The 13,535-nt window shown below is 44.4% G+C and overlaps 2 protein-coding genes, 2 non-coding genes and 4 pseudogenes across 4 annotated transcripts; 6 read left to right on the forward strand and 2 right to left on the reverse strand.

Annotated features, from left to right (window-relative positions):
* The first annotated feature begins 9 nt into the window (after window positions 1-9).
* Window positions 10-135, forward strand: LOC119498696 (annotated as a pseudogene).
* A 2,636-nt stretch (window positions 136-2,771) lies between these two features.
* Window positions 2,772-6,999, reverse strand: LOC119482544. The gene is made up of 8 exons (XM_037760202.1): window positions 6,973-6,999; window positions 6,470-6,832; window positions 6,176-6,366; window positions 5,753-6,089; window positions 4,980-5,604; window positions 4,689-4,877; window positions 4,091-4,560; window positions 2,772-3,992 (listed from the first exon to the last, which is right to left on the reverse strand). Exons 1-8 carry the CDS (start codon window positions 6,997-6,999, stop codon window positions 2,772-2,774), a joined length of 3,423 nt encoding a protein of 1,140 aa, XP_037616130.1.
* A 79-nt stretch (window positions 7,000-7,078) lies between these two features.
* Window positions 7,079-8,878, reverse strand: LOC119482607 (titin-like). Its single transcript, XM_037760317.1, has 4 exons — window positions 8,577-8,878; window positions 8,048-8,417; window positions 7,743-7,870; window positions 7,079-7,640 (listed from the first exon to the last, which is right to left on the reverse strand). The coding sequence occupies exons 1-4, from the start codon at window positions 8,876-8,878 to the stop codon at window positions 7,079-7,081; spliced, it is 1,362 nt and encodes a 453-aa protein (XP_037616245.1).
* A 1,461-nt stretch (window positions 8,879-10,339) lies between these two features.
* On the forward strand, window positions 10,340-10,485 carry LOC119498859 (annotated as a pseudogene).
* Window positions 10,486-11,051: 566 nt separating this feature from the next.
* LOC119499334 lies at window positions 11,052-11,186 on the forward strand (annotated as a pseudogene).
* A 522-nt stretch (window positions 11,187-11,708) lies between these two features.
* Window positions 11,709-11,872, forward strand: LOC119499144. Its single transcript, XR_005209321.1, has one exon. It is a non-coding gene; the product is annotated as a U1 spliceosomal RNA (small nuclear RNA).
* A 566-nt stretch (window positions 11,873-12,438) lies between these two features.
* On the forward strand, window positions 12,439-12,567 carry LOC119498775 (annotated as a pseudogene).
* A 531-nt stretch (window positions 12,568-13,098) lies between these two features.
* On the forward strand, window positions 13,099-13,262 carry LOC119499149. The gene has a single exon (XR_005209322.1). It is a non-coding gene; the product is annotated as a U1 spliceosomal RNA (small nuclear RNA).
* The last annotated feature ends 273 nt before the right edge of the window (window positions 13,263-13,535 follow it).

The following is a 13,535-nucleotide window of genomic DNA, read 5'->3' on the forward strand; positions in this document are numbered from 1 at the left end:
ATCCAACTCATACTTACCTGGCAGGGGAGATACAATGATCAAGTATGTTGTTCACCCAGGGCGAGGCTCAGCCATTGCACTCCGGTTGTGCTGACCCCTGTGAATGGGGTTGAGCTGTACGGTAGTGCAATTGTCCCCCAACGCAATTGGTCAAAAGTCTATAATCTAAAGCGACAAGCAGCAGAATTATATTAAAGTGACAAGCACCAGAATGATGTTAAAGTGATAAACACCAGAATGATGTTAAAGTGATAAACACCAGAATGTTGTTGTTGAGTAGTCAGCATGATAGATTTATAATATAATAGGCATATATTCATCAAATATATGAAATATGGAGCAGACTCAGTCTTCATTTAGAACCCTGATATAGTGAATCCAGAAGAAAGCCATTATCCCTTGCTGGTTTCTGTTATTATTTGATGTGTTTGTTTATCATGCAAGCACAAATGTAATTTTATATGTAAGACTTCTTTAATCATTTTTGTGATGTGTGGTGTCACCATTTTCAGATAACATTTTATGTGCTCTTCAGCAGAGCAGCACCAAAATACTGCTGCCAAGCCATTTTAGGGAAACTGCGTGTAACTTTATAGATGAAGCCTGACAGTTCCATAATTTTCCACAAATATGATGTTTGACTTAGCTTAACTTCAGAATTATAGCAAACAATTCAAGACAGCAGACGCATACTCTATAAAACATCACATCAGCTGCTATACCTGTCTCTTTATACCTATAGATCTTTATCATTTTCTTTGTATATGATTACAGGGGAGAGTGCGAACACAGGCCCCCATTACCGGAAGGAGGACTGGACAGGAGGAATCTACAATACGGCTCACCCCCAATCCCCCCAAAGGTTGAGGACTGTTGATATCATCTGTATTCATTCCATTACAGATTTAAATTGTCTATTAATTGTGATACCTATTGAAGCCATTGAATTATATATATATTATATATTTGTGTAAGCAAATGCTACATAATACATGTCATTCATTCACTTGTTACTGGACAGATTTTTTTTCCAATGAAATACGGCTTATTCTATCAAAAGTATACTTGTAAGAAAATGCTTTGTCTTCCCAAATGCCATTAATTTACATTTGTTACATAAGTCCCTTATGACTATTGGGAGGCTGATTAAAAGTAGTTTAATTTGGTTAAAATATTGTGAATTTCAATGGAAGATATCGAGCTCAACCTTATGGAGAGCGTATGGCTGGAAGACTGTTAGTAGATTTTTTATTACACCCGCTCAGAAGTCTCATCATTGAGGCTCTTCCAGCTGCTGGAGGAACTGTGGCTCCCAGGTAGCTAACCACTATCACCTGTTTTGGGCCTTTCCAAAAGTAAATTCTTTTTGGCGTAAGATTTACACGGAATTAGTTACTATATTTGGTACAAACATAGTTTTTAAGTGGGACAAACTACTGTTTGGTCTTCTACTTTCAATATCTACAAATATTAAAGCAAAATACTTATTTGGAATATTGAGTGTAGCTGCTAGAAAAGCAATCACTAAGAAATGGCTTAAACCAGATACCCCATCATTAGAGAACTGGTATGATGTTATTTATGACATATTTGTAATGGAAAGAATTACTTTCTCAATGAAGCTTCAAGAAAATAAATTTGAGGACATTTGGAAGGAGTGGAAAAAGTATATTCCCCCAAAATGCCCATCTTTTGTTTAATTTTTATTTTTTTCTAAATGTAATTTTTTATTGTTATTCATTTGATCTTATTTTACATGAAAAGCACCCCATGTTCTATTTGTGTGTTCTATAATTTCATTGTAATAAGTGGAAAAGTTGGTTTACCTCGTATTTGTATCTAATTAAGTATGTTTATGTAAATGAGTAAAACCAAATAAAGGAAAAACAAAATGTAAAAAATTAAAATAAAAGTAGTTTAATATTTCTGAGGCTGATTAAAGCTACTTTAATGTTTCTATTGCTATATATGCAAAAGTATCTGATATCATTGTACTATAAGTGCAAACAAGTAATCTGTCACTCTGTGCCCCTATTTTTTGATGAAAACAAATGTACCCCTATTGTTGCATTCATTAATTGATATTCCACAACTCATTGTTACTGTAACACAGACCATTTTAATGAACAAAGTGCATGAAATGGGGAAAACACAAAAATAAAATGTATGCAATTTGGAACGAAGCCTTTGTCTCCTACTCTGTGTCCCAGGTGCATAAAAAAGTGCAAATAATAAATAATAATAATAATAATAATAATAAAACAGAACTATAGTGCAGAAACTATAGAGGAAAAACACAAAAGAGGGAGGCCCAAAACAACCATAAAAAAGTGCAAATAATAAATAATAATAATAATAATAATAATAAAACAGAACTATAGTACAGAAACTATAGAGGAAAAACACAAAAGAGGGAGGCCCAAAACAACCTGGAGGCGAACCATCGAAGGAGAAATGAAGACGAGAGGATACAGCTGGAACAGCATTGAGAAGAAAGCAAACAGAGATGAGTGGAGATCCTTAGTCCTTGCCCTGTGTGCCACCAGGCACAACAAGGACTAAGTAAGTAAAGTATAGTGCAGAAAATAAAGTATCACTGAACATGACTAAGAATGAAATGCCATAACAATATGAACATAAATATATACATGAAAATGAAAACTATAGTAGTTTGTCCGATTAGACAAATTGCTGGCAACAACACAACAGTACAGTTTAAAAGACTATTTACAATACATATTTACAGATATATACAGCATATTTACAGGTTATCATAACTTGTCCACAACAGAGGTGAAGTGTTCGTAGCTGTCGTACACTCTGTTGTCCAGACCTTTCGATGTGGACATCAGTTTTACAGGGCAGAAAGTCTTTTTTTTGTACTTTTTATGTCCCTGTGTTGGTTGGCCACAGCATGCACAGACAGGGAAATTTTGCACCCGTGACATTTTCTCTGCTAGTCCTATGGGCTGCTCCTTCCCCTTACGCTTGTACTGCGTAGATCTCGACCAGGATGAAGGACGGCAGTCATGTGCAGCAGCAGCAGTTGATGTAGTAGGACCAGCAGGCATTATTGACGGAGCTGGACGAACTGATGTCGTCAGACCAGCAGGCATTATGGGCCGTGTGGATGGGCCAGCAATGCCTGCGGTTGCTGTGGATGCAGAGAGGGAGGGCACAGGTCTGGTAATGGTAGAGGTGGCAGGGGTTTTTCTGACCGGCGGTGGCAACAGCACAGGTGGCAGTGGTGGTTGAGGCCGGGAGAGTGGCACGATCATGTCCGTCCTTCCCTTTAGCACCTTTGTCCCTGCCGTGCTGGGTGTGGGCACATACTCCATCAGAGGGTAGTCTGGTGGAGCGAGGATGGCTGGCTGGTGTGGTGCTGGAGGGAGGTCTGCAGATGAGATGGAGGTGAGCTTTGTGATGAGGCCGGTGGGCTGTTTTGTGGCACGCAGGTTGAGGAGGCGCTCTTGACAACGGATGAAGTCCCGCACTGTCTTGATGTTGATTTTTGGCAGAGGAATGCCTGCTTTGCACAGGACTTGATCCTCCACCAAAATCCGATGCTGAATTCTCTCGTAGGCCTTCAATATGGTAGCCTTTTCAGGACTGATGCGAGACCCTTGAGGTGAGCGCAACCACAACAGTTTCACCAGCGTGTACATCAGCCTGTTGTGCTGAGCACTGATGTCCTGTTGTGCTGGTGCGTAGCGCTTGGCCATCTTTACCCTCTGTATCACAGCAGCATCAACAAGATCATCCCTCTTTGTGCGGCAGTAGAGGGTGTTGCCCCAGTGTGTTCTGTAGAGCTGATTGAACTGCTGCGGCTGCTTGTCATGCTCCTCCACTGCATTCCAGACTTCCAGGACCTTGTTCCTCTGCTCAGTGGAAAGGGACAGCTTGTCCTCTGTCAGGCCAATGTCCACCAACACAGAGCAGAACTTTTCCAACTTCTGAAAGCCAGGAAGAGGGTTTGGACTGCAGGCATCCTCCTGTTAAAAATTGGCATACAAATGTAAGTTGTAAGTAAATGTGTACATTATCCAACAAGTGAATTGCAATTTATTCTAGCAGACACGCAGTTACTCACAAAGGCCGGAGGTTGAACAGTGGAGGTTTCTTCGCTGGTGAGTGTAATGTGGGGCACGATGGCATCCAGCACGTTGTCATGTGCCTCCACATCGCTCTGGTACGCCTCGTCTGCCTCGGGATCTGGATCGGGCTGCCCAGGCTGAACCACCTCCTCATCTGGATCAGGTCCATCGTTGACCAAGTCCCGAAGAGAGAAGGTTCCAGATTGACCCGTGCTCTGGCTGAACAGGTACTCCAACCCGAGCAGCTCGTTGGAAGGGACATCAGCAGGGGCCCGGAAATTCTCCTCCACTGCCTCTCCGAACAGCCGCCGACAACGGGTGTTGAGGCGGTCAATCAGCGGGGCAGAGTAGGTCCTGTGGTGCCGTCCTTTGCCACCAAACACGGCATCTGAGCTCCTGTCGGAGTTCCACCGTGCAATGCCACTTATCAGGTAAACCTGATAGGGCCGTGCTGCACAGTGGGGACCTGAGTAGAGCAGAGTAAAAGGTAAGTATTTCAATTTAGGTTTGTTGAACATCACAATAAAAGATATTAGAATAATGACAGGGTCACATATTTCATTTTTTACATGTATACAGACTAGAATTGTGTACCCGGAATCATGTGCGGCAGAGATTTGTGGAATCCTTCCAGGCTGTTGCTTCCACGCAGACCTTTGTAGTAGGGCACGTCCACATTGTTGATGGTTGTGGTACGCGCCACCCGATACATATTCATGTCTGGTGGATCCTGGATGCACTCCAGGTGTCTCTGCTGGCCTGCCCACATCTCATCAATGGCCTCTGTAAATACACATACATATATGCATACAGTGTGTTATGTTCACTTTGTATGCTACACTAACCGTATCGATGTTGTAATAATGTTTTCACTGTCTTTTTTACCAGGTGATTTGAACAAGCTCACTCCACTCTCGTCCAGCCCGGCGGGACCTTTCAGCTCCTCGATGGCCTGCTGGATGAGCCGGAAGGTTTCCTGAGCCCCAAGTGTGACCCTCCGCACATGGTGTTTGAGCTGCTCCCTGGAAATGTAGAGGCGGATAACGTCTTTGTCTGAGACCGACTTCATCGTTGCCGGATCCTTGGCTCTGACTGCCTTGATGAGCAGCTCCAGGTCTGTGCGGTTGTAGGCCAGCACTGCCCCAGCTAGAGCAGACTTGAACACAGCGTACTTGCAGTGAGACTCTGTGCGTATGGCTGCGTCAAACCGGTGGATCCAGTGGAAGATGTCCAGACGCACAACCATCCCATTGTCCACCCAAGGCCGGAACAAAGTCTCCACTGATGTTGGGCCCTGTGCACGGCAACATCCCCTGTCCACATACAAGATCTTGGGGACAGATTGATTGGCCAGCCGGAACCTTTCCATGACTCCACGGCACATCGGTTCCAGCTTCTGAGTGGACTCCTCACAGGTCAGCACAAATGAAACTATTTGTGAGTGCTCGTTCCCGATGCTGGTGAACCACTCAGCTGAGCCATGACCCTCCCCAGACAGCTTCTTCACCACCTAAAAAAATATGTCAGGTTTGTATAATGTGATAACATCTCTTAAGATTGTATTGATGTGTTTTTTGTTTTTTTTTTCATTTTACAACAGTATGAAAATATGTTTTGCATCATACAGTATGGTGAGCATCATGTTCTGATTTACATACTTTCTTGGTGGAATCCATTTTCAGCACAGTGCCAAAGGTGGAGAGGATCTGGTTCCGGTAATCCTGCACATTGTTGGCTTCTGACAGCAGGAAGGCGTGGCGCAGGAGCCGTGCAGAGGGAAGCTCTCTTTGAGGAGGTGGAGCCTGGAATGTGTGACTGAATGCAGAGACGATCCCGCCGGGCTCCGCTACGGTCATGAGGAGTGTGGTGTACAGGTCCTTACGGTGAAGGTACTCCTCAACGTGATTCTCCTGTATCTGACGCCACACCTTGACCATTGTGTTCCCTTCGGTCCGGTCCCTCAGAAGGCGCACAACATTCTTATCCACGCCACGCCTTTAAGTAGAGTCACAATCAATATGTTGCAATTTGTGATTACTTTCAAGTTTGTTAAATGCACACATTATGTTCAGTATACTCACTTGCTGGTGAGGATGGCAGGGAACATAGCTTGATGAGCCTCGCTAAGTTGCGATAAAATAGCGGGATCCCACGCCATCCACCGGCCCACCGTTCCACCTTCTCCGCTCCTGGCTGCCTTTATACATGGCCCACAGCCCAGGACCTCTGTGAGCATTGAGTACCAGCTGGACATATCACAGATGTGACGTACCTAAAGTACATTTTGGGGGAAAAAATCAAATCAAATAAAGGCAAATAGCAGCATAAATAAATATTCAACTGTAATGTAATAACACAGGGGAAGTGAGTTATACCCGGGTGTGGTAGCCAGACTTGTAGAGGTGCACATTCCGTCCTCTACCAGCACAGTCATCACCTCGAGGACACTTCAGGGAGTACCTCCACACTCCAACGGGGCGCCACACAAAGACGCGGCTCCGAAAAAAGAGCTGTGGAGTTGGCAGAGCACCTCCAACATAGCCAGGAGGTTCTGGTGGGTAAAACCACATGCGGTCAGATTTCAACACCCGTCGCCTCTTCAACAGACCAGTGATGTCCTTGTAGAGTTGAACGGGGGTGAACAGCCCTCTTTCTGGGTCCTCTTTGAGCCAGGAAATGTCAGCAGGTGGGATGCCATTGAGGTTTTCCCACAGACGTACCCAACCCTCTATCTCCACCTGCAACACACATAACGCATACAAAACATTTGGTTATTATTGTGTACAAAGTATTGTTAAAACACAAACCAATTTCAAAAACATGTAAAAACAAATTGTTCTCATTTACATTGTTTTCATATAATGTGAATATCACTTACAGAGGAGTCTCTCAGAGGTGATTCCATATCATGACCCTTGGTGGTGGACGGGGTCTCTGTGGGCCTGACAGTTGCCTCGGACTGCTTGGGCTGCTGGACAGCGGCCTCAGGCCGCTTCGGCCGGACGGCGGCGTCGGGCAGCTTGGACTTGCTGGACAGCGGCCTCAGGCAGCTTGGGCTGCTGGACAGCGGCCTCGGGCAGCTTGGACTGCTGGACAGCGCCCTTGGGCAGCTTGGACTGCTGGACAGCGGCCTCGGGCAGCTTCGGTCGGACGGCGGCCTCGGGCAGCTTGGACTGCTGGACAGCGGCCTCAGGCAGCGTGGGCTGCTGGACAGCGGCCTTGGGCAGCTTGGACTGCTGGACAGCGGCCTCAGGCAGCTTGGGCTGCTGGACAGCGGCCTTGGGCAGCTTGGACTGCTGGACAGCGGCCTCAGGCAGCTTGGACTGCTGGACAGCGGCCTCGGGCAGCTTCGGTCGGACGGCGGCCTCGGGCAGCTTGGACTGCTGGACAGCGGCCTCAGGCAGCTTGGACTGCTGGACAGCGGCCTCGGGCAGCTTGGACTGCTGGACAGCGGCCTCGGGCAGCTTCGGTCGGACAGCGGCCTCGGGCAGCTTCGGACTGCTGGACAGCGGCTTCGGGCTGCTTCCACCGGACACCGGATGGTGACTCTTGGGATTTGAGCATATCTGAGAATTTACCAAACAAAGTAGTTTTGTATTATGATTTTTTTTTCGGAACAGTTTGATGTATATTAACTCTGTATCTCACTTACCTTCAACTGCCTGGCTTGCGGCTACCAGTTCAGCGTCATCGCCTGGCCATGATGAGGGGTCGAACTGGGAGGTGCTTGCCTGCTGGGAGGTGCTTGCCTGCTGGGAGGTGCTTGCCTGCAGTTGCTGGACAACAAATGTAATGTAACTATCTAGATTTTATGACGTACCAGTCTTTAATTACCAAAAGCAAACAAACACATTTAGCCAAACTGCTTTAAATATCAGTAATTTGAACAATTTTCATTTACTACGTTATTCTGCTCTTCCTGTTTCGTAACAAATAATCAAATCAAAACTTACTTGCTCCTTCTCCTTTATATATTTCTTGAAGCGCTTCATCTGCACACTCAAGATGTGGGTGACCGGTGTGTTCTGCCACCTCCTCACAGAGCTGTAGGCCTTCTTCATCACCTCCCTCTGCTCAGCACTGAATTGCTCAGGCCTGTCCTTCTGGGTGTGGTACTGGCTGTAGAGTTCCCACATCTCCTGAAAGGTGTGATGCTCAAATCCTCTCTGGCCGTAGATACACCTGTCGATGTTGGCCTCGAGGAGAGCGGAGACTTGTGGGAAGCTCTCTGCATATTCAGTGAGGTGGTCTTTCACCCACTGGTTCCCCAACTGTCCCTTTCTTTGTGGGTTTGTCACCTCTTCTCTGTGCTTGTCAAGCATGCTGAAATCATATTATACATCAACTTAGTATCGTCATCATTGATATCACAGCAATTATGCTAATGAGCAAGCAGATATACAGGTAATTTATTTTAAACATGCCATGAAAATGTTTTTTAAAATGCATAGCCTACAGTGGTATTAAATATAATATGCTTACTACTTCATGTAGCCCACATCATTTGCCACAAGCCAGTAAAATGGGGCATTCAGATACTGGCCGAACGGCAACACCAGCTTTCCGAGGCACTGCTGACGCGATGGCGCGGGGATGCCCTCTGCTCGAAGGAGCCTCTCTGCGTGTGCCAAAGCGGTGGTCTGGTTGAGCAGCTCCTGTGGAGGGTTGGGGAACACCAGCTTCTTCTCCCGATAGCACCGGGCCTCTTTGGTCGCGATCACCACAGCCTGTTGGCGATCCTTGGGGGCATCTGGGTTGTTGATCTGGATGACTGGGGTCGCCATCCCTAGTTAGATAATTGAAAAACATAAAGAGCAATGCTACAACAACAACAGCAGCAGCAACAACAATATGATTGTTATTGTATTATAATGATATATTAATCACTAATATAAAAATTAATGTTAATATATATAACAGGTATTGATACCCTTTTAGCACACAGCAAGGAAGAGGAGGAAGTGTCAGAGCATAATGACAACTGCTAAACCCTAATTACAGCTTCTTCTCATAACTCATAACTCCTGGGCCTACAATACTGACTCCCATGCATCTGTCATTTTATCCACTTTTTAACTTCTCTTACCTTTGGCAAAGTTTTGGCTCATAGATTTGTCTTACCGATAAAACTGGAGTCAAAAAACACAATGAGAGAAACCATTGTAGTTGTTATATTCTCCTATGTTGAATACCATGGTATTTTGACAACAGGCAAAAATGATTACAGTCTCCCTCACCTCTGAAACACTGGATAGGAGTTAATTACCTATTCATTAATGAGTGATGAATTGTTTTTGGATGCCAAATAGATTTGGAGGTCAAGATTTGAAATGGTTGGTAACATATAATGTTAGGTCAAGGCAAACGTTATTATTAGATGTATTAGATATATTAGATAGATGTATTAGATTATAGTCCACACACTGTAATAGTTAGTAGCACATCAACAAGTGATATTTCAAGCTAATGCTCTTTTATACACTACAGTATTCACATATTATTATTAGATGTATTAAATATATAAGATAGATGTATTAGATATATTAGATAGATGTATTAGATTATGGTCCACACACTGTAATAGTTAGTAGCACATCAACAAGTGACATTTCAAGCTAATGCTCTTTTATACACTACAGTATCCACATAGTGGGTATAAGGAATAAAAACTAACGTTATAATTCAAAAGAGGTTTTACTGAGAGATGCTAATCTTCACCTAATGTTATTTACCTGACCCGGTCCATAGGTCTACTGTTGTACGTTGGGACTTGAAAAGCAGGTAAGGTTTAACAAGAGAAATGCGTTATAACGTTATAACAAAATAAATATATCATTTAAATGAGAGTTTACTGAGAGAGAGACGCTAACCATTGACTTACCTGTAAACAACGTTTAGCTAGTTGACGCTAACGCTAACAAGACGTCCAGCTTCCGGCAAACGATTAAAAAGTCGACAAGAAAGAGACAGGCTTGATTTAACTTTGTAAACTAATTAATAATTTCTAACCAGAATCACAATAACGGTCGCGTTGACTTAGTGACCTGTCAATAGACCTGTTAGCTCACTATAACAACACGTCCCTCCAGCTAACTGTGCTGTAGAAAAAGAAAAGCGTGTCTGATTGGTAGTCTACAACCCTCAACCTGTAGACAACCAATCAGAGTCTAGGGTTTGAGGGTTGAGCCCACAGTTAGCTAGCCAACAGGAGGGCTCAACCGGTCTGTCTAGAGTGGAATGCGTCGATCTGATTGGGAGTCTACAGTCTACGGTCTACAGTCACCGTAGACATTTGCACTTCTGTAGACTCGACCTCTGCGAATTCCCCAAATGTGGGAATCTCAACTGCATAATTTCTGTTAGTGGGGGACTGCGTTCGCGCTCTCCCCTGATCATTATGTCCAAGTTAAATGAAAGGAGTCCTCGGCTGCGATGGACTTAAATGTGTTGCGCAGCATGCTAATATCCAGCTTCCTAGTCAGTGTGATTGCGGCAATGTTCATTCTGATACTTTTGCAGTATGTCCAGAAAAGTGGCAGTGTTGCTGTGCAGCAGTGACTGGTGTACGTTGTGAACCTGTGTGTTGAGCAATGCCAGTTGCATCCAACTCAAATGTACCTGGCAGGGGAGATACAATGATCAAGTATTTTATGACAATCATTTTTTTTTAAAGATAAAAACAAATACAGATTAATACCAACCACATTCTTGAAAAGAAGCATTATTTTGAAGAAAAAAAGATGTATGTAACAAATAACCAACTGAGTAGAGATTGTCAACTGTGAGTGTATTGTAGTAACACGCTTCAAGTGTCAACCCAAACTAGCCAAATTTTTCAGAATGTGTGACAACATCAAAGGACGATGACATCACATCAAAGGACGATGACATCACTGTAATACATAAAACGATATGTATGAATATTCGAAATGGTATATGGAAAACTAAATTTATTAAATTCTTATGTTGTTCACCCAGGGCGAGGCTCAGCCATTGCACTGCGGTTGTGCTGACTCCTGTGAATTCCCCAAATGTGGGAATCTCAACTGCATAATTTCTGGTAGTGGGGGACTGCATTCGCGCTCTCCCTTGATCATTATGTCCAAGTTAAATGAAAGGAGTCATCGGCTGCGATGGACTTAAATGTGCTGCGCAGCATGCTAATATCCAGCTTCCCAGTCAGCGTGATTGTGGCAATGTTCATTTTGAGGCCTTTGGATTCTTTTGCAGTATGTCCAGAAAACTGGCTGTGTTGCTGTGCAGCAGTGTCTGGTGTACGCTGTGAAGCTGTGTGTTGAGCAATGCCAGTTGCCCGTGATCCCCATGACAGCAAGAAGTGGGTGTGGTCTTTTGGATGGGACCAAATCATTTGTGTGTACTCCTCTCCGAGGTTGCTCTTTCTTTGTGGAAGAAATGTATTCTAAACCTTCTTCCATTGCTAGCATGCTTTGGTTTAAGGTTTTGTGCGGTTGCTGGGCTGTGTTTGCTTTCTTAGATGCTTGCCAAGGTGAGCTAGTGCTAAAGGCACTGAACTCTAGGATTTTGCGCTGTTGCAACTGTCAGCCAGAGTGCTGTGTCTGAGAATGACCACCCTGTCTCTGACTCATCCAACTCATACTTACCTGGCAGGGGAGATACAATGATCAAGTATGTTGTTCACCCAGGGCGAGGCTCAGCCATTGCACTCCGGTTGTGCTGACCCCTGTGAATTCCCCAAATGTGGGAATCTCAACTGCATAATTTCTGTTAGTGGGGGACTGCGTTCGCGCTCTCCCCTGATCATTATGTCCAAGTTAAATGAAAGGAGTCCTCGGCTGCGATGGACTTAAATGTGTTGCGCAGCATGCTAATATCCAGCTTCCTAGTCAGTGTGATTGCGGCAATGTTCATTCTGATACTTTTGCAGTATGTCCAGAAAAGTGGCAGTGTTGCTGTGCAGCAGTGACTGGTGTACGTTGTGAACCTGTGTGTTGAGCAATGCCAGTTGCATCCAACTCAAATGTACCTGGCAGGGGAGATACAATGATCAAGTATTTTATGACAATCATTTTTTTTTAAAGATAAAAACAAATACAGATTAATACCAACCACATTCTTGAAAAGAAGCATTATTTTGAAGAAAAAAAGATGTATGTAACAAATAACCAACTGAGTAGAGATTGTCAACTGTGAGTGTATTGTAGTAACACGCTTCAAGTGTCAACCCAAACTAGCCAAATTTTTCAGAATGTGTGACAACATCAAAGGACGATGACATCACATCAAAGGACGATGACATCACTGTAATACATTAAACGATATGTATGAATATTCGAAATGGTATATGGAAAACTAAATTTATTAAATTCTTATGTTGTTCACCCAGGGCGAGGCTCAGCCATTGCACTGCGGTTGTGCTGACTCCTGTGAATTCCCCAAATGTGGGAATCTCAACTGCATAATTAGTGGGGGACTGCATTCGCGCTCTCCCTTGATCATTATGTCCAAGTTAAATGAAAGGAGTCATCGGCTGCGATGGACTTAAATGTGCTGCGCAGCATGCTAATATCCAGCTTCCCAGTCAGCGTGATTGTGGCAATGTTCATTTTGAGGCCTTTGGATTCTTTTGCAGTATGTCCAGAAAACTGGCTGTGTTGCTGTGCAGCAGTGTCTGGTGTACGCTGTGAAGCTGTGTGTTGAGCAATGCCAGTTGCCCGTGATCCCCATGACAGCAAGAAGTGGGTGTGGTCTTTTGGATGGGACCAAATCATTTGTGTTTACTCCTCTCCGAGGTTGCTCTTTCTTTGTGGAAGAAATGTATTCTAAACCTTCTTCCATTGCTAGCATGCTTTGGTTTAAGGTTTTGTGCGGTTGCTGGGCTGTGTTTGCTTTCTTAGAGGCAGAAACAGCTTGCCAAGGTGAGCTAGTGCTAAAGGCACTGAACTCTAGGATTTTGCGCTGTTGCAACTGTCAGCCAGAGTGCTGTGTCTGAGAATGACCACCCTGTCTCTGACTCATCCAACTCATACTTACCTGGCAGGGGAGATACAATGATCAAGTATGTTGTTCACCCAGGGCGAGGCTCAGCCATTGCACTCCGGTTGTGCTGACCCCTGTGAATTCCCCAAATGTGGGAATCTCAACTGCATAATTTCTGTTAGTGGGGGACTGCGTTCGCGCTCTCCCCTGATCATTATGTCCAAGTTAAATGAAAGGAGTCCTCGGCTGCGATGGACTTAAATGTGTTGCGCAGCATGCTAATATCCAGCTTCCTAGTCAGTGTGATTGCGGCAATGTTCATTCTGATACTTTTGCTGTATGTCCAGAAAAGTGGCAGTGTTGCTGTGCAGCAGTGACTGGTGTACGTTGTGAACCTGTGTGTTGAGCAATGCCAGTTGCATCCAACTCAAATGTACCTGGCAGGGGAGATACAATGATCAAGTATTTTATGACAATCATTTT

This window comes from Sebastes umbrosus, chromosome 1 (genome assembly GCF_015220745.1).
Source record: "Sebastes umbrosus isolate fSebUmb1 chromosome 1, fSebUmb1.pri, whole genome shotgun sequence".
In the NCBI taxonomy this organism is placed as follows: domain Eukaryota; kingdom Metazoa; phylum Chordata; class Actinopteri; order Perciformes; family Sebastidae; genus Sebastes; species Sebastes umbrosus.

Excerpts from the sequence above, each read along its gene's own strand:
- LOC119482544 (XM_037760202.1), bottom strand. The coding sequence starts at position 6,999 with ATGGAATCACCTCTGAGAGACTCCTCT. Across the intron at positions 6,833-6,972 it reads CACCTCTGAGAGACTCCTCT|GTGGAGATAGAGGGTTGGGT; the intron begins GTAAGTGATATT and ends TGTGTGTTGCAG. Across the intron at positions 4,878-4,979 it reads GAGCTTGTTCAAATCACCTG|AGGCCATTGATGAGATGTGG; the intron begins GTAAAAAAGACA and ends GTGTATTTACAG.
- LOC119482607 (XM_037760317.1), bottom strand. The coding sequence starts at position 8,878 with ATGGCGACCCCAGTCATCCAGATCAACAACCCAGATGCCCCCAAGGAT. Across the intron at positions 8,418-8,576 it reads GATGTGGGCTACATGAAGTA|CATGCTTGACAAGCACAGAG; the intron begins GTAAGCATATTA and ends ATATGATTTCAG. Across the intron at positions 7,641-7,742 it reads AGCCAGGCAGTTGAAGGTAA|TCACCATCCGGTGTCCGGTG; the intron begins GTGAGATACAGA and ends AAATCCCAAGAG.